Below are 20,842 nucleotides of genomic sequence, written 5' to 3' on the forward strand. Positions count from 1 at the left end.
CCCCCCTCCCCCCAGGCACACCTACATAAAATAAAAGGATCAGCTCCCCCACCTGTTTGGTGCAGACCTTACTAATCCATCCTTTCAGTCAGGGCTCAGTGAAGGCTGTCAGAGCTCCGGCCAAAAGGAACTGAGTGCCGGCACCACCAGTAGCAGCTATGCAGTCTGCATCTGACAGAGATTCAGACCGTGTAGCTGCTCCTGCAAGTCAGGTACGCGGTCCGTGACCGCATGCCTGACTTGTCAGCTGGCTACGGGCCACATGGCACCGGGCCAGTACTTTGAGACCCCTAATCTAAAGTGTACTCAAAGGGAAAGTTACTAACCAAAACGCATATCAAATGTAACTGAGTGCTCTGAACTATTCTCCAGCAGTAAAATAAGAAACAAACAACCTTCATGAAAACATTTACTAAGCATATTAAACAGTAAAATGCTTACCAATGGTGTATTCACCGCTTCCCCCTCTAGGAATGTTGATTCAGCCTGGCAGCTGCTTTGTGGGTATGGGAATGGCTCTACAGTGGAGGCTTCTAGAAGTATAGGCGCTCTCATCATCATCACATTTTGTGGCATGAGGTTCACTGGAGACACCACTGTGCTTGTCTATTGAGAAATGGGCAATAAAGGATCAAGTCAATAAATATTTCCAGATGGCATCAAAATGATACGCCATTTTCACAGCCCTGGTGCACCACCCATGGAGGTCAATAAATTCTATAAGTATATAAGTATACCAGCTCAACAATGTGACATATGTGCTTATAGCCACTGGAAAAGTAGTCAAGTTTAATATGAAACTGCCATTTTATATTACTAAACACACTCCAAACGAGACTATATATAGGAGTGCGGCAGTATTATAACACAAAGCACAATGGTGAGTAGCAATCCATAGCAAACAGTGAACAGTCTGAGCAATAAAATATTATTTCTTTAGCAACATAAGGTGTTTGCACAAGCTACACTCTCATTTAAGGTTCAATGTTTTAAAGAAGAACTTTGATTGTATGATTGTAAGTTCCTAAATGCTACTCATATTACATTTACAGTCATTGCCAAAATCCCAATCACATATAAAACATATAAAATGTATTTTTTCTTCATGCCACAACCTTTCTTAAAGGACTGTTCATTTCATCTGAATTTTTTATTATGGCTCCAGCTAAGCTGTCTCTATAAACCACTGCATGTCGTTCCTGAACACCTATTTCGGGGTGCACAATAGGCAAACCCCACTATCTATATGTATCTATATACTGCATTTCTATCATATTGTTTCATGTTTGGCAATTAAGACTGACAGGCAGCTGATTACAAAACCAATAGGAGCAGCACACTGGCATAGTGGTTAGCACTTCTGCTCTGTAGCACTGGGGGTCCCTGGTTTAAATCCTGGCCAGGTCACTATCTACAAGGAGGTTGCATGACCTCCCTGTGCTTGCGTGAGTTTCCTCCGGGTACTCTGGTTTCCTCCCACATTCCAAAGACATGTTGAAAGGTTAATTGGCTCCTGTCTAAAATGGCCCTGTATGTATGTATGTGAGATAGGGACCTTAGATTGTAAGCTTCTCTGGGGCAGGGACAGGTCACTATCTGCAAGGAGTTTGCATGATCTCCCTGTGCTTGCGTGGGTTTCCTCTGGGTACTCTGGTTTCCTCCCGTACTCAAAAGAGTCGGTAGGTAGCTGGTAGGTAAATTGGCCTTGTATGCATGTGAGATAGGGACCTTAGATTGTAAGCTCCTTTAGGACAGGGACTGATGTGAATGTGCACTGTGTAAATTGACGGTGCTATATAAATACTACTAATAAAAAATAGTATTGTACCATGTAAACTGTATAGACACTTTTCACTTTTCTGTTAAGGACATTCAGCTGGATGTGTGAATTATAATTGCAGTTGAGTAGAGAACCCAATAAATGTAAGGACTGCTTTGTGTTCTACAGTAATCCAGGGCCATCAGAGCCATACATTTAATTAACTGTAACTGACAAGGTAATTTCTGATGCTTTTAATATATACTGTGTAAATTGTACATCGTGATAACACTTTATGAAATTGATTTCTGGACTATAAAAGGTAGGACACCATTTTATTAGCGCCAATCCATTTTTCCATGATGGAAACACTATTCTGCTTTAGAAATCAATATAAACCTGTATGCATCTAATCTAATGAAGTGTAACCTTCTACACACAGTGTATGTTCACACTGTCATTACATGCATCATGTCGCCTACCCATTCCATGTAACATTTCACAGTAAACAGATGAATCTTTGACTCGCAAAGGTCAATTATTGTTATTTACGCTGATTGCAGAACTAGTCATGCTATGAATAAGGCATTTAAATGTAGGAAATGGAGCATCTGTGGAGTTAAATGTAATATATATCTAGTACTATGCCAGATCTAACAGTGTCTGATTATTTTTATGCACATCTCTTTTACTCAAAAATTACCAACTAATTTGATACACGCTATTAACATTTGTGTATGAAAATCAGCAGAATTTCCAAATCAACCAGAGAAAGCCAAGGTTATGCAATGACAACTAAATCTATTAAAACAGACTCCAAACAACAATTTAACTACTCCAGGAAGTTTATTCCTTAGCACAACCCCCTCCCTCTTTGCATATCATAGCCCTCTCCTCTTCTGGGAGTGTCTAATTACTCTCTGTGCTGGCCCTGCTCCTCTGGCCCTCCCTTCATCTTTCTACTTAAACTTTGATGTAGCTGCCAGGCACAATGCAAAGGGGAATACTATAAAGTGTTACAGTGCGTCTGCTAGGGCTGATTGCATCACATCCAAGATGATAGTGCTCAGCAGAAGTCTTGGGGCTTTCGGAGGTCTATACAAGGGAGGCTTTCACAGGTAAATAACATGCATACAAAAATGTAATATACATATATGATTTTATGGGAAGATTTTGGTTAAAATGAATGGTCTAGCGACAGGTCTCCTTAAAGCCACCTATTCATAAATAAGTTATATTCCTATAGTGTTTTTCCCCCTGAGCACTCAAAGCACTATATCTGCTGTTGGGGCAGATGGTGCAGGCAGCCATCTTGGGCACGTTCAGTAGAATATTATACTAGGGCCAATTAACCTAACAGCAAGTGTGGGATGAAACCCATACAAGCACAGGGAGAAAATGCAAACTCCATGCAGATAATGTCCTGACTAGGCCTATAACTGGATCCCAGTGCTGCAATGCAGAAATGCTAACCACTAAGCCACTGTGCTGCCCACCCAAAAATATAACATAAAACTAATTAATTAAAAATGAATTGTGTCTTAGAGCTGGGTCAAACTATTGCATTGAGATCACACATGCACATTGACCTGCAGTATCGTACATTTAACATGCATTGCATTAAGCAGTCCATTCATTTTGAACAGGCTGACAAAACTCTGCAATGCACTAAACTGTCCATGCACTATTTTTTTTTTACCCTGCACATTACAACGTACACATTTGCATCTGTGCACTGTGAGGCACTGTGTACGCAACACAATCTCCCTTTGCTTCATTCTTTTTCATGCTTTTGTGGTAATGCAGTAAAATAACAATAATAATAATAATGATAATAATAATTTCCAGAGTGTGGTTTTTAACAATGTTTCAATCTAGTTGTCTTCACTTGGATTTTTATGTAGTACCAAAATCAGTTTTTATATCAGCATCCAGTAACCTCTGTAAAGCAGGATTTTGACTGTACAGCAGTAACATCAGCCAATCAGGGTTTACTGCACTGCACAGCACGGTCAACTAAATACAGGAAGCTTCCTGATAGGAGAGATCCCAGCGATGACATCATCGGTAGTCACATAAATACTAAAGTAAGTATATTACAAACCTCCATAACATGTTCATCTATATGCTTTGCTCAGACAAGGGTTTAATGTGCTGCAACGGTAACTGGTTCACCTTCAAATACCATGTTAAGAAACTACCAGTTATCCTCTACAACAGACAGTCTGTGACCTTCACCAAGGTTGTCTTTACTTGCGACACCATGGATAAGATGAAAACATTTCATGAATGGATTAGGCAGCACATAGTGAACACAGGCTACTGCGTAAAACCTATTGTTCACTTAATGCTGGGAGACATGAAAGAACTCGCTATGGAGATAAGAGCTTAGATTTTACAGCACACTCTACACTCCTGTCACATGAAATCTTGACAGCTGCTTTCTTGGACTCCTTGTTCCTTTTTAAGAGATTATTTGCTAAGGATGCTGTGCAACAACCAGTTTATCTGTTATATCACAGTAATTATTGTTATTGACAGAACATTACCTCCTGTTGGCTTGGTTAATAAGCCATGCAGATCTGGATATGAGTTGGGAATGTAAAGTAAAAAAGGTTTATTACCAAGTCACGCCTAATTTAGACACCAGAAAAACTGACAGTCATCTCACTAAGCTGTAACCATTATTATTTAATATAATGACCGTTATTTTCCACAATGGGAGCCAATGAGAGTAGAAAATAACGATTATGGCAAATAACATATGCGTTCTAGCGAGTTGTGTTTGAATGGCCAGAAATAGTCTGGGCACAATAGCATTTTCTAGAATAGGCTTTCTTATCCAGGGTGCTGCAGCACCCTGGGGTGCTTCCTGGCTTTGTTGGGGGGGAGGGGGGGGCATTAAATGTGCCTACAGTGTCATGCATTTCCATTGAGCAGGCATGTTGCATGAAGCTAATCTAGGTTGGAGGCGTCCAGGACCGCACCCCTGCATTAGGAGGAGGACAGAGTTCCACCTTTATCCAGGTCAGCTCTGTTGGAAAAAGGCTGGGACAATGAGGACTACCCGCAAAGGAGAGGACAAGTTAAAAGGTCATATATATTAAATACGGCCTCATTTGTCTCAATATATTTATTGACCGAATGTGGCTTAAAGTTGTATTTATATTTAAACCTTGTTAATCTTCACCAGCTCAGACTGATAACATTATATATGCAGTTTATTGTGTCCGACCTTATGATCCAGTTACAGCTAGTGAGAATCACTATTAGATTAATTTAGAATGGGCCAGGAAGCATCAATAAACCATTTCAGGGAGTTCTCCTGCCTGATTTTACCCTAATTGTTTATTTTTTTGTTCACAGAAATAGATTTGTAATGGTATAGATCAGAGGTAGTCAAAGCCCTCTAATGGTGAAGTTACATATCCCATCATGCATCTGTCTCTGGCAGTCATGCTTGTGGTTGTCAATCTTGCAATGCCTTGTGGGCATTTGTAGTTTACCACAGCTGGGGGGCCAAAGTTTGGTTACCCCTGGTATAGATTAAAAGTATCACTGTAAGGAATAAGTAAAGAGCCCAACATAGATGTGTGTAGCAACTGAACTCCCCCATCATGTTGCTATTCTTATGGATGCCATGGAAAGCTCAGTGCCTATCATCAGTCTCCCAAGGTCAGTCCAGTCCAGGTCAAATGTCAAAGTTTGGAGACTGATTTGCAACTAATCTCTAGCCACGTTGCACCAAGTACAATAAAATCGAACTCAATTTTCAAAGTGGTGATGCGAAGGTGAGTGTAAGCTTTGTAATGTCCCCTCCGCACACCGTACCGTTATACCCCAGAATCCAACGGGCGCTGGTACAACTGGTGGATGGCGCCACAGTATACAATCTAGAAGATATGTTGTCCAAACACTTTGCCAGACAAAGGGGTCCTGTGAGGCTTCGAAACATTGCATTCACATGTCATGCTAAATAAATACGAATAAAGATGATATTCCGAAGCAGAATAGTGTGCAGACAACAATTCTCCTATCTAAGTATAAGCTTATCCACCCAATTTGCCATTGAAAAATTGAATTGTTTAGGTTTTTTATAGATGCAGTCAGAGAAAATGGATATCAAGACTTGCAATTCCATATAGACATACCTGTACTTTAATCATATGACTGTGTCTTTATGCATGCTAAGTGCCTTTCAAGGCTTTAGAAAAACACAATCTTGTTTGTTAGTGATGAGGTAGCCAAGCTATATAGTTACACGTCAATTCCATTGTGTGCATGTATGTAAAGAAGTCAGTAATCTGATAAATTTGTCACTCAAAGGTATAATTATAATAGTTTCTAACATACCCCACCCCTTAATAACAATGTACATGATTGTTCCAGTAACATTGCCTAACACAGACTGATATTACATAACCAGGACAAATAGTGTGGTTTTATTTCATTTACTTCAATGGAAACGGGGTGGGCCTATCTTTGGTTGATTTTTTTTCTTTTTTTACCAGAATTCAAAGTCTCTCCAGGCAAAATGAAAGCTGCTTACTGAAAAGCTCAACTTTCACTAAAAAGTGATACACATATAATTGCTGCACAAGTCATTTGATAATGAAATATTATTAAAGCTAACACCACTTGTTAAAAAACAATACAACATATATAACTCCTTTCCTTAAACTGGAAATAATGGGTTTTCCTTCAATCATAGTAATTTTAGCGATCTCCTGCTTTTGCAGTTTCCTTAAAGGAAAACTATGAGGCGAGTGATTTACACTTATCCTCATAGTTCGAGCCGACCTGTGACAATGAAACTGTCACATGTCGGCTCTATTGATCGGGAAGTGAGCAAACACATACCGTCACTCGCTCACTTTCAGATCATCTCCCTGCAGAGTGTGGTGACTATCAGTCCACGCTCCCCGCAGGGATCCCCCCCCCTCCTCTCCTATCCTCCAGCGCTGACTGGAGGAACGGACGGAGGAGAGGACGGGCACAGCTGGCTCTGCCTGTATATAGGCAGAGCCCACTGTCAATCAGCCAGCTGGGTGGATCTCGACAGTATTGTCGGGATCTGTCCCGGCTGCGGTGCTCTCAGTATATAGCGAGCTGTAGGTCGCTATATACGGTGCTTTGGGTCACGGGAGGAGGTTAGTATATGTCCTCCCGTGATCCTAAAGAGAACTATGGGATAAAATAGTTCTCGTTTGATGACAGCCATGGCCATCATTGTGTTGGAGAGCATAGGGAACCCAGGATGACTCTTTGTGTGATGGAGGCCCTTTAATGGTGTCAGGAGTGGCATATAGGAGTAGAGTACTGTAAAATCTTAATAAAAGTTCCCATTAGGACATTGAATTGCTTATGCTGCATGTTAATGATAACAAAAAAAATCACATTTCTGCAATACTGCAGTGCTGTTGCTGCTTAATTTCTAATTAATAATTTCTAATTACATGGAAACGCTTGCACAATTATCACATTATTATTATTATTCTCTAATGTTAAGTATAACTGTTTATGAAATGTTTTTAGCACCATGCTTGAAGATTAGCAACATAAGGTAAGATGGCATTTTATACCTTGGCAACTGTCTGCTCAGCAACTGTGCTTGGTCGTCGCTGGCGGGCATCAATCCTAGCCTCTACTGGAAAGCTGCTTCGGTGAGATTTAAGCCTCTCCACTAGCAGGTAATAGATTGCAGCAAAATGATTGTAACTGCGGTTCTGTAAGGACTGTAAATGAACACAAAAGATCATGTTAAGACAGTTGTATTAGCAAGAGAAATGTCTCATACACTTTCTCATTACAAAGGGGGTCTTGAAACGTCACTATCTGCATTGGACCACTCTTGTGTAGTAACACTGTGTTTGAGCTGAGCCACCTCAAAGTCATAAACCCATTCAGCAAAGAAATTTGATCTTTTTTATATATATTGGTGGCAAGGGAAAATTGAACAAATATTACCATAACAATGAATAATCTACAATATCAATGGAGTATTTTAGCATATTTGATCAAATGTTCGAAACAAAGCTTTGTGTATTGTTATGAATTAGGATTTCTATTTATTTTAAAAGTATAACCCAGGAGATTATTGTGAAAAGGAACTAAAGGAACCAAAAGACCTCTACTGAACCAGTGCATAGCAAAATAGAACCTTCTTGGAAAAGAAGGCATTCACTTGCCCTATTTTATCATACAGCCCCCCAAAAAGGGGATTATTCCTTGCTCAGGATAATTGGCAGAGCCATGAATATTATCCCTTCACATCTCAGTGGCTAACTGTACTTTCAGAAGCGCTGGTGTACGGTAACTATACAACCTAATGGAATGAGACAAGTGAATACCTTCTGTTCTAAGAAGGCTCTACTGTGCAATTTTTTGTTTAAATAAGTGTTGAAAGGAATGTACTGAAAGTTCATCAGGCATTCAGCCAATGAAGGCTAGTGAGTGAACACATGTCAGAAAGCAAGGTATGGGGCAGACCAGAAGGGCAACAGAAGAATGTGAAGATCAAGTGATTGTTAGACTGGAATTAATAATCAGAACAATTAATTCCACCCAGACCATAAATGTTTTAACAACCTAAGTCACTGGTAGAACAATTTACAATCATTAGCTTGAGGGCTTATTCACACCAGGTGCCTTGTCAAGAATTTTGCTGCATTTTACAGTAAATGCATAGGTATGAGATAAATGTTTGCATTGCAATTTAATGGGAAATCAGCCCTATAATCTGCCTTTGGTGTACACTGACCAGCAATTTGCCATTTGAGTCAGTTCAAATGGAGTCTTCCAAAATTGCAATATGCCTAATATGTCAGTGCACATCAATGGCATGCATTAACATGTGTTCTTGTGTGAACAAACCCTGGAGAAGGCCTTAGATCCCACGCCCCATTGCAGTATTAACCAATGATACCAAACCACTGCAAAGTAAAGTTGACTTGGTGTAGAGCATAAACTGATTTCTGACTCAATATGTGTTAGTCTGACCAAAGACAACTGTCTAGAGAAGATCAGGAGAATAGGTTTGTTAACTGGTGATATCAGAAGGAGTCTGAAGTCATTGTTTGACGGGATATCATAGTTTGGATTTTGTTGATAGAGTATAAAAAAATATATCATACCAATAATATGCTTAGCTCAGCCTTCACTAGACAAGCATTAGCTACAACATGGAGTGATCTTTAGGTCACCTGAACTATCCCACGTTGGACATCTTGGGAACATAACACACACAGATCCATTAGGCCAGGGAACACCATGATTAGAATATTTAAAATGCTAAATTATACATTCTTATTGAATCTTTCAAGCACCTTTTTGACTGAATGCCTAACAGAGCTAATGAAGGCATATTTGCCAATGAAGGTCATAACCCGTATTGAATGTCAATGAATAAACTCAATAAAGCTGTTTCAAATGATTTCAATGTGTAGTAATTTATTCTAGGTATTCTTTACAATTTTACAAAATGTGACCCAGATGTATAACCCTCCTCATTGGTATTGTAAATTCCAGTTCGACCATGATGTTTATAGGGCATTATTTTAATGGAATTTACAAGCTGTGAAACTAAATTTAACTGAGACTGTTACTCCGAAATGCCCCTTTAAAAGATGTTTCCCCATGTTATTGTTTAATATTCTAGTTTAACCAAGTAACCCTTAGTAAAATTTTACATTTGAATACTAATGTGAGCTTTCCTTCCAATTAGATAAATATTTGGATATTTCAGCTAAAGCACAAAAACATCAACCACTGAAAACTGATACTGGATGCTAGCAGTTTGGATCACCCACTGGTTCATAGATATTCAGCAGCGTTTTCACCAGTCTTTTTCCATAGAGTTACAGTCCTTATGTTGCATGGTTTGTAATTTGAAATACATTCAACAAGTAAAGTAAGAATGGCTTCCAATATCAGCATCAGGTCATCATCTTTCTGAAGTGCTTGAGAAAAATCAGCTAGTGGATGATTCAACTTATCAGCCTCATCCTAAAATATCAGTTAAGCTTAAATGTAATACCTCCCCACCCTCTCATCCATTTTCACTTTGTCTCACCTCTATTGTCTTTTGTTGGTCAACCCCCAAGCTATGCATGAGTCTCAGGACCTGTTCGTTGTGTTCCCCAATAGAGGCCTCCTTTTCATGACTCTGTGCGTAGAGGACAGGCCGGTGTACTGGCACCTCAGTCATCATCCACTTGTGCTCTTTGATCTGAGCAATGGATAAACGTTTTGAAGGCTCTAGCACCAGCATCCTCCTGATTAAGTGCTCACATTCTAGAAACAATTGAAAGGAAAAAAAAAATGTAAGTGTGATTGCATTCTTTGATGTAGAAGAAAACACTGAAAGTATCAAAAGCAAGAAATTGAACAGTACCAAATGCTCTCATTCCATTATCATATCAACTGATACATTTTAGTTTTGGATAATCTGGGGAAGTAGAGGTACTGCTACAAAATTACAAATGTATCCTATTTTTCCAATTTTCCTCACTGTAGGGTCAATATTCTAGGTGTATTCACCATGAGGTTAGTAGGAAAACAATATAATATAAAAATAACATTATATAATGTTATGAAAAAATATATATAGCAGGGAATGTAAAACAACTTAATAAAAGCCAAAACAAAACGGAAGAGCTGGGAGTTAAGTAGATGTAAGCCCTAACTGAATGGCGTTGTGTTTCCTAAAGCAACAACTGCCATGGTTATTTTGAATAAATATATGTTTTCACCTTTGTTGCATATTTGTGCCTCCTGCAGTTACTTTCCAGCCACATCCTGTCAACATGAATGCACCCCAGAGATGGCTGTATGGCATTTCTCTGGACAGATTTCCTGATGGTGATATCAGTGGACCATACTTGCATAATATGAGATTAAACAGCCACATGTACTGTCCAACAGAAGCCCATGTGACATGGTGACAACTTAGGAGTACAACTGGCAGACAGTGACAGTGTATAACTGGAAGTGCCTAAACAACGACCTACAAGTCAGGATCACCCAATATTATTTTAATGAGAGCTGCTGATTTAAACATTTTGAAATGGCATTACTTTTGACATGACACATGTAGAAGGAAGCATCTAGATCACTTGACGGAAACTGGAAGCAATTTTACGATTCTCAAGGATCACATTCCTTGAGCACATAAATTAACTTAGGCTGGGTTCACACCTAGGCGTTTTTCCGCGCTTTCGTACTCGCGGAAAAACGCTCAAACAGGGAAATGCCATTATTTTCAATGTGCATGGTTCCCATCTGGGCGGTTTTCCGCGAGTACGAACGTGCGGGAAACCGCCCTACGCCCAAAGAAGTACATGTACTTCTTTGGGGCGTTTTGGTATCCCTCGGAAACGCGCGTTTTTTTTTAACCGCGAATTGCGGTTAAAAAACGCGTGAAAAACGTGCATATTCAATCCGCCTAGGTGTGAACCCAGCCTTACTCAACTGCCTTATTACTGCTAATGGCAGTTGTCCTTTTATATTTAATTTTGGACTTGTTAAGAAAATTTATTTACTGATAAATAAAAATAAACTATCAGGAGAATCACAGTTTGGGGAAATTTGTCTAGGACAACTTTACAAAATTGTCTCTTACATCCACATCACCTTTACTATGACAAAGCTGGGCCCAGTGAGATTCATTGTGAGACATAAAAAGAAACAATCGGCTGTCATTGCCCTATCGTGTCATAACACGTATAAAAGGGTTAAATATATCAGAGGGGCCTCGAGGGATCATGCTTTAATGAATCTCCATACGTCACACACGTAGCCTGGGGTCTGTGTTTCCACCACAAAGAATCTGGAGAAAGATTATGGCTTTGTTTCCATTATTAATCCTGTCTCTCTTTGCTTGTAAACATCAGCAATGAAAGGAGGGTGAATGGATAAGGACGGTGATGACCCAGAAGCATTTCTGTCATGATGCTATAAGCTGGAAATCTCAGGAGCAATTCTACAGCAAGGTCAAAAACACAGCTTATTCTATTGACCACTACAGCAAGTCACAGGCCCTAAAGTGTATTTCCACTTTTTCAGCCAAATTAGGATAACACCTATTTTATATTTGTTACATGTTCTCATTCTCAAATCATAACATAAACAAGCAGTTAACACTTGTAGTGCAGGGGTAGCCCCATTGCAAGGGTTAATAACATTTTTCCCAGGAGTGTTTTAATGAGAGGAAGTCTGTCCCTGGTCATTCTATGGGGACAGCCAGAGTTTCCTGTCACTTGAAAATTGAGAGAGAAGCTTCCAAAGGCCGCTACACAGACACATCTAAAAGGTAAGAAATATTTAAAAAAAAAAGATTTTAGAAATGCTGTGTGAATAGGAACACAGAACAAACTTATAGTGAGGTTTATCACATTTGACTGCAAAAGTGGAACAACACTTGGATTAGAATTTCAAACATGGACCTGACAACATCATGAGACAATTAGAGATATATGTGGCTAAAAAAACTATAGTACACTGAGATGACCTTTAAAGTGGTCAGTTAAAAAGTTGATAAGATATAAAAATATAAAAAAACTTCATTTAAACTAGTAGTAATAGTAGGTAGTAATAGTAGGTTTCCACAATCCTCCCCATCATATCACTTGAACAAAGAGTTTTTTTGCATACTCCATCTTTTGGCACCATTACGCTATGTATAGACTGGTATTCCCCATGTCTGTACATACAACACGGCTGCATGCATTATGGACTCTCCAGACCAGTGGTTTCTAATATTTTTTCTGTCATATCAGAAGTATGCAAACATTTAAGGCACCCCAGTCTAAAATGTTAAAAAGGTAAATGTAATAAAGCGACGTGGCCCTTCCAAAATCCATAGCAGACCCTTTTTCTAAATAGGGGTACTGTATGGATTTTTAAGGAGCGACCCCATGTTTTTTACATGTTTATATTAACTCATATAAAGGGGCTCCCTCCTTTACAACAGCATCTCCCTTTAAACCTAAAGCCCCCCCTTCACACCAGAACCCCCTTTCACATCAAAGTCCCCCTTTAAATTAGGAACCCCCTACTTTTACATTAGAGTCCCCCCTCTCACATCAAAGCCCCCCTTCACATCAGAAACCTATTTGCACCATGGAAAGGCATGGTGCAGTGTGACAATTTTGAGATGCCCCAGAGGAAGCCAGAAGGCACCCTGGTTGAGAAGGGCTGCTCTAGACTTTATGTATCAGTGTGCCATTGCTCATAGTCTCCAGCTTGATTCAAAGCACAGCTTTCCATTTGATTGGTGACTATGGACAAACTTTCAGTTTGCTTGATAACACAAGCCTTCTATCAGTCAGCTCTATGGTGCCTATAGGTGTCCATATACACAAATGCAGGGATAGGCAACCTTGGCATCAGGCTGTTGTGGATCTACAAGCCCCATGTGGCATTACAAGTCACAGCCATGATTTCTAGAAGAGGCAGGGTGAGCTTTGCAATTGCACCACAGCTGAAGTGCTGGGTTTGCCTACCCCTGCACTAATATCTTGAAAACTCTCTGCTCTCTATCCATATGCTTCTTGTCAGCAGATGAACAGATTGGCTCCTTGTACTACTTCTTTCTCTTACACTGCAACTCTGCTGTACAAGGACTGCAAAAAGGCTGATTTCAGGCCACATTCAGGTACTTACACTGCATACATTTACAATTTACATTTAGCTTTGTAGTAATTAACATAGTGCTGCATCATATGTGCTCTTTTACATCTGCCTGGAGTTCAGCTTTATGTCCAAGCATTGAAGAGCAGGAGTGTTACTTCAAGATGGCATCCTTTTTCCATCAACGTTACCAAACAAGATCCCAGGAGAGGTATTTTGATTGCAAACACAAAATTAATTAAATGACGTTCAGTAAAATGAAGTCAGTTAAGGTGCTTTGTAAATTGCTAGAAAAATAAACACGCATGCAAACTGAACCAATACTGCAATCTTTTAATTATCAAGAGTCAATTAATTTACAGAAACATCAAGGAGATGTGTGCTGACAATGATGCTAGGAAGGTTTGTCCACTCGGGAACATGTTGCTTATGAAAAGATGAATGATGTGGAAGGAAACCCCTAGTGCTCATCTAGTTATTAAGACCACAAATGCAAAGAACTCGGCGTTACATCCCTTAAAGGTCAGATATGCAGAAACCATAGAGGCAAAGGCTGTGTGGTACAGGTTTAATGCACATAAAATATCATAAATACATTTTTGACATTTTCTTGTTAGAGAGAATGTCAAGGACCAAAATTCCCAATATATTAAAGAGAACAGGTCATGACCAAGTTAATGCAAGATTCTGATTAACTGGTCTTATTAAAGGAGTTCTAAAGTCACAGCATATACTATCTTGTTATACCATCAGCACTGTTACAGCACTATGACACCACTAAGGGTGAAAAATACACTGCCTAATTCCTGGTGGATCAGTGGAATGTATGATCTCTAGTGGTCCAGTAATAATCTAATCTCTAGCAGTCATGTGGAAAGTAGACTTTTTGATCTCTGGAGACAATGGAGTCATGTCATTTTCTTTCAATGTCAATCCCAATGGGCCACTGCACCTGTTACGTTTCTTTCTACTAAGTCAATCCAGTCTTGTGGACAGTCTAGTTCAGGAATGAGAAATTCAGAAAAAGAGATGTGACTATGGTGTATTGGGCTAAGTTCATAAATATGCTAAAAGGGAGCACTTACCAAGCTCTCCCCAAATACTGAGCAGAAAAGGACACCCTACAGTGTTTACAATGATCTAAATATTGTGCTTGGGTTGTGCTAGGCATTGACCACAATCTGATGGCCGAAAGAACACAGACGTTGGATCTTTATTACTCTTCACATCCAGCAAACATGGCTTTAATGAAATACTACAATGCAGAGTTATAAGGTAAAAACGTACCTCTCCCCTGCTTCCCCACCTGCCCGTTCAGTAACCTGAACCCTATTCCTTAAAGTAAATCTGTCATTATGCATATTCCGGGCAAAAAAAAAAGGTTGTTTTGAAAGCTTGTCCCCTTAACCACTAATACCTCTCTCTCTTTTGCGTCCCCACCTGCCCGTTCACTAACCTGAACACTAAGTGAAAAGTCCTGTACGACCTATAAGTAGGTGGTAAGCATTGCAATGTATGAAGAAAAAGGAGAGAGTTACATCTTCCCCTTAAAGAAATTTGTATTCTATAGTATTTTGGCTTTGCAAACAGGACCATAGGGCAATGTGAGGAAGATAACTATTGACAAGAAAAGGGGTAGGCTATTAACTAAACCCATTACTTTGCCCAAAATAAGGCAAAGTGATGGGTTTACTTTTTATAAAAATACATTTAAGCTGACACAGGTATGCAAAGTTAGGGCCTTGTTGTAAAAAGCATCTTATATGCTCACACAATATGAATACAAATATGCTGCCAAAATCTGATGGCAAACTCAGAATGATGATGACATTTTAACAGCAACTATTTTGCTTACTATGTCACTGCTTTCAGTTCTGGCATCTTTTCTTCCACGAAACTGAAATAGATTACAGTGCAACCTCATATTATAGGCCACAGAAAGTCAATCTGAGAGTCTATGGATTGTGTGGAGCCACAAAGCCCAGTAGGCCTTCACTCTCACAGAAGCTGTAAGACATGTCTTGACATAACTGGAATTTGCTTTAAATGATACTGTATAAAAATATTCTGTACACATGTTGTAAAGTGTGAAATCCTAGCACCTTTATGGCAATCAGGGAAGAAGGTGTCAAATTAATTTGCAGTAGTTAAGAACAACAAACATGTGTACACCTGACAACACTTCCACCCTTAATATTGCTTAACACAGGCATTTTCTCTTCCCAGGTTATAGCTATAGGCACCTACCTATTATTATGGAGCATGTGAAAATCTTGTCTGCCTTCTAATTATAATGGGCTAGACATACATTGCTGATGCACTGCTATATTTCAAGACACGTGTATGCAACCACACATTTCAGGTGACTCAACAGTGTAGGCTATAGCATAAGCATATTCCAATCAAAGAATACTTTTAGTTTTTAGAGACCTGTCTCTGAGTTCCTTAGTGTACATGAACACGGAAAGAATTCTGGGAAGGTCATATTGTTAAGCCCCTATAGAGATCATGGCAGTGTGGAAGAGAAAAAATTCCTAATTCTTTAACAATTATTTTTCCTAAATTTATATGCTTGGCAACTATCACTTTAATTCTTTGTAGTGACATGCATATCACCTTTAAAAAGGTTGGGGCATATTATGCGGGGAGCACAGAGTAATATGCACATCAATAAAAAGGAATCCATAATGTAAAGCAGGGCCAGCCAAGTAATGAATATGTAGACAATCAGTGTAATCCACTTGCAGTCCTAGACACATCTGTGCTGGAACATTTTGCACCACAACCATTTTCCAGAATCTTTCAGGTCCATGTAAGTGTTTTCAAAATCTGACACTTATTTAGGTGAAGGGGCAGACTGACATGTCCTGGACGTAACTAGAACTATGACTTTCAAGAATGTGACATAGAGATGTCATTTGCACACGATACTCATATTGCCCCACATCACTAAATTACATGATCATAACAAAATCTACAGTAGAATAGCAATAACTTCAGTCCACCAGGAACTGGTATATCAGACCTTGTATATACATGTGGCACGGTTATGCTACATAGCAGAAATGAAGACTAGGTAATTAATAAGTAAATACCTTCAGACATAAAATATGGTATTCGAAATCTCCCTTCCAGAACCCTTTGTCTCAGTATGGGGAGTGTAGGACCGTCAAATGGTAATGCACCACATACCAGGACATACAGAACAACACCCATACTCTGCAAAAAAAGAAAATTAAAGACACAAGTTGTTATCATTCAGTTAGTAGTAAGTAAAGTGATCTTGCACTCTATTTTACACTTATAAAAAAAGTCCTGCCTAAAAAAAGTCTGTTGTTACAATTGTCTGCCAAAAAAAAAGCTTCTCCTTTGCCCCTCTCCGATTTAGTTATTTATTTTTGGTATTCATATAGTGCTGAAAATGTGCACAAAATTATACATGAGTCTAAGGTCCCTATCTCACATGCATATAGGGCCAATTTAGAAAGGAGCCAATTAACTTTACAGCATGTCTTTTGGATTGTGGGAGGAAACTGGAGTATCCAAAGGAAACCCAGGCAAGCACAGGGAGAGCTTGCAAACTCCTTGCAGATAGTGTTTACTGTCCCATCAATCTCAGTGGCCAGTAAGGGCAGTCTTATTGGACTAGGGGATGATAGTTGGCGGAGCTTACCTATGAAGTCAGGGAAAGTCAAACCTCAGAAACTAACAGGGTTATTCACAAAGCTGCCGAACGCAGTCGAGTGAATAACGCACCCGAAGTGAAGTGAGCCGAACACTGTTCGGCTATTTACCTCAGGCTTGTACGGCTGCCCCGTTTCAGCTGTCACTTCGGCTCAGTCAGGCCGAAGCATATGCCTTCGGCTCAGCCGAGCCACTCGGCCGCCTTCTGGAGCTGTACAGGCTATAGTGAATAGCCCCTACAGCAGCCCTTTCGGTGCAACTGAACCGAAGGGCTCCCGCAACCGAAGCTAGCCAAAGGATCAGCCGGAGCTACAGCTGATCCTTCGGCTAGCTTTGTGAATAACTCCCTAAGTGAAAGTAAATCATAGGGGTGCCACAAAAAATGCTTTTTTTTTTAAATAATGGCAATGACGGGCACTTGTAGTGTCTGCTCTCAGGTGGGACTACAGGTTTATTCTGATATTTGTTTTATATGCTTATCCACCTGAATTTGGGTAACTGATTACTGTTACAATAATAACAATACAACAAAAGAAAAACATAAATGTTACTATTGATCTCGAATGTTGGTCTGCACCAGGGCCTTTTATTAACCTATTACTTCTGGCAATAACATGACAGAAGCATAAAGACTGTGGGGACCTGCTGATGTGAATGATGCCCAGGCAGCATGGGTTGTTTGCTTCTTGATGAAAATATAAAGGATCACATTTTAATATATCAGGCCCAGGTACACTTCACTTCACATTTTAATGAATCAAGCTGGATTCACACCACTTGCGTTGTGTGTTTAGCACACTAAACATACTTTAGTTGACGTGCATTGACATGCTTTATGTTGTGCAATGATGTGCATTTTAATTTTTTTGAGGTTCACAGCTGAAGCCAAAATTGTTTTTATTCTTAATGTGAGCTGTTAACTCATTGCAGGGTGTTGCACTGCATTTAAAAGCAGCATGTTATCCAGTGCACACCAATGCAACACTTTGGTGTGAACTGGGCCTTTTAAAACAATAGATTTCAGCAACGTGGTATGAATGGGTGTTTAGGTAGGGCTGATTTATAAAAATTGGGCAGTTGCACCAGGACCACCAGGTTGGGGGGACCCCACCACCAGACTCCCCAACAGTCCTGCAGTGCTGCTGTTTGTCTGCCTAATTTATGCAGTGCAGCCCATCCTCCTTACCTTCACCTATGTAGTGATGCAGGTGGACTTCTAGAGCAAGGTCCTGCTGTGCCAAAAAGTACTAGCGCTAATCAGCACAGAGGGACACAGAGGAGGAAGAATTTGAGAAGGGTCCTACTGTACTGATAAGTACCACAGCTCGTCACTGAAATTGGCACAGCGGGGCCCTAGGAAGCCAGAGTTTTAGGGGAAGGGACTCACTATGCAGATTACAGTAATGATCAGCAGGACTTACTGTATACAGGTCATATTAGGCTGTGCCCCCATAATCCTAAACTGTTGAAGGGAGGGAGAGGTCTGTCATGTTAACTAATATAGGGCCCATCTATGAGATGTTTGCCTTGGGACCACCTATATCTTAAAACAGCCCAGTATTAGGCCCAGGTGCACCTCCTGTCACATTTTAGTGTGTCAGGCACAGAATTTCACAGAAAGTTTTATTGTTTTGCTTAAATCAGTTTGCAGTTATATGGCCAGTTTGGATGCAAGCAGTTCTTAGTCTTTGGGATTAATTCAAATGAATACAAACTCACGTAATTTGCTATGAAACATGCATAAATAAACTGCGAAAGGGATTAAAGTGAATCCGACTATCAAAGAGACATTTCTGAAACAAAAGGAGCAGAAATTGTGCCGGAGGTAAAATACTTCTTTTGAATCTCTGGGAGACACTCTCCCAGAGTGATATGCACATGCCCATGTCGATGAGTCACTTCGATGTCACACTCCTTTTTTTAAGTTAGTTACAAAAGTTAAAAACTGTCTAAATGTGCTTAACATATGCAATAGACATAATGAGTGAAGAGTATTTCACATTTTAACATGGGAACTGCTGCCAAATGGAGTTGGATGCATTAAACTGCAAACAGAGAACAGAACCATGTGCTTATTTTCTGGCATAGGATTGCTATTTGATTTCCGCCCGATTCATCGTTTGCATGTCAGTAAGATATATGCTGATTTATCCCTGCCAGGCTCGTTGGAGTAGTAACTACGTCCTGCCTTAGGTGATATGAGGGCATACAAGACTTAGATCAGAAACTGCTGCGCGTGACATCCCAGCTATAACAGACTTGTGCTTTCAAACTCATTTATAATTTTTTTGGTTCTGTTTTACTTTAAATTATTATAGAACTATCAAGTTAATGAAATGAGTAACAGCAGTGTAAGCATGTATGTTGCATTCTTTAAAGATTCTTGCAGGATAAAGTTCACTTTATATGATTTAACACACAAAATATACTGAATTCATTACCCATATATCCAGCTGTGGTCCCTCGTACTGTTGCCCTTCAAACACTTCTGGAGCCGCATATGGTGGGCTTCCACACCACGTTGCTAGAGGCTCTCCGGTCTTGTAAAAGTTGCCAAAACCAAAGTCTGTAGATAAAAGAAATATTGTTGCTTAAAGTAAAGCAAAGCAATGCTGATAACATGTTATACATAACTATCCTGTACAATATGTACAAGGAAAGCTGCTTTAAATTGCATGCGGTAGGGAGCATGTTTTTTTAAAACATGTGTTACACTGTTACTGGCCCATTTTGCATGGCATTTTTAATATACTTTGTGACAGCAGTACAAGAAATATGTAGGAACAGGTCTCCTTTCTGTAGCCCCTTCTAAAAAACACAGTTGTGCGTTGAGATGCATTTAAATGCATTATACTGCATTTCTCCGAGCTTCTATTAACATTGAATGGGGCTAAAATCACACCTAACTAGAGGCAGCCAACATTTTAATATTTTTAATGCAACTTAGTTGGACACTGCACGGGAATCAGGCATACATATGATGACTATATACCTAGCAAGCACTAAAGTACTTGGAATGCATAGTGCAAGACAATATGATCGCCAACTTTGCGTGTTAGGAACACAACTGGTGCCACAGAGATAAAATGTTGAAAGTGCAGGCAAATGCCGGCATGTTGTAACAATATCAATAATTTAGTGTACACATGCGATCCTCTCAAGTCCATTTATGCATACAGCTCTATATTTGCAAAGCCTGATTTGTGGTTTGTTGAAATATCTTGCAGATAAGGGTCCTTGGATACTAAAACAGGACACGAAGAAGGAACAAAGCTCGGTAAACCACCGCACCCATTAATAAATTGCATTTTAATGTCCTGACGTCTTTAAACTGGAAGATGAAATATGAATGGATGTGATATGTCACTACAAATCACTGTTCTTGCTTAGAAAATGCTATTTTCAAACAAAACAAATGTACTGTCAGTACCACAGTGTAATTTATATGTTGAAAGCAAATGTTATAAGGAGATATATGAAGAATTACAAATCAAAACCCAATTATATACTGCAGCCTTGACGCAGTCCACTTGCCTGAATTATTAGAAAGCTGTAAAAGTCACTCATAACCAGTAACAATGCTAGTGTATGAGAAAACATCATGGCCATTAGGGATGTTCAGATACCAAGTGCAAGTACAGATACGTTTCCAGCTCCAAGACTGGACTAGAGAAAAACTCAACATTTAGGAGGCAGCTGTCATTTTTAAGGAGCATACGGGGCTCCTGGGAATTGTGCATCCCTGTTTTAATGTATGATGTGTGATATATA

The 20,842-nt window shown here is 39.6% G+C and overlaps 1 protein-coding gene across 1 annotated transcript in view; it reads right to left on the minus strand.

Annotated features, from left to right (window-relative positions):
• The window catches only part of SIK2 (salt inducible kinase 2), a 153,570-nt gene that overhangs the window by 17,723 nt on the left and 115,005 nt on the right, over positions 1–20,842 (minus strand). Inside the window, exons 5-9 of the mRNA XM_018564031.1 lie at positions 19,513–19,637; positions 16,483–16,606; positions 9,831–10,051; positions 7,342–7,494; positions 442–606 (exon numbers count right to left, since the gene is read on the minus strand). Coding sequence (XP_018419533.1) covers positions 442–606; positions 7,342–7,494; positions 9,831–10,051; positions 16,483–16,606; positions 19,513–19,637 — 788 coding nt within the window. The remainder of the gene's footprint in view (positions 1–441; positions 607–7,341; positions 7,495–9,830; positions 10,052–16,482; positions 16,607–19,512; positions 19,638–20,842) is intronic.

Source organism: Nanorana parkeri, unplaced genomic scaffold (genome assembly GCF_000935625.1).
Source record: "Nanorana parkeri isolate BGI_ZX_2015 unplaced genomic scaffold, ASM93562v1 scaffold716, whole genome shotgun sequence".
NCBI classification, from domain to species: Eukaryota; Metazoa; Chordata; class Amphibia; order Anura; family Dicroglossidae; genus Nanorana; species Nanorana parkeri.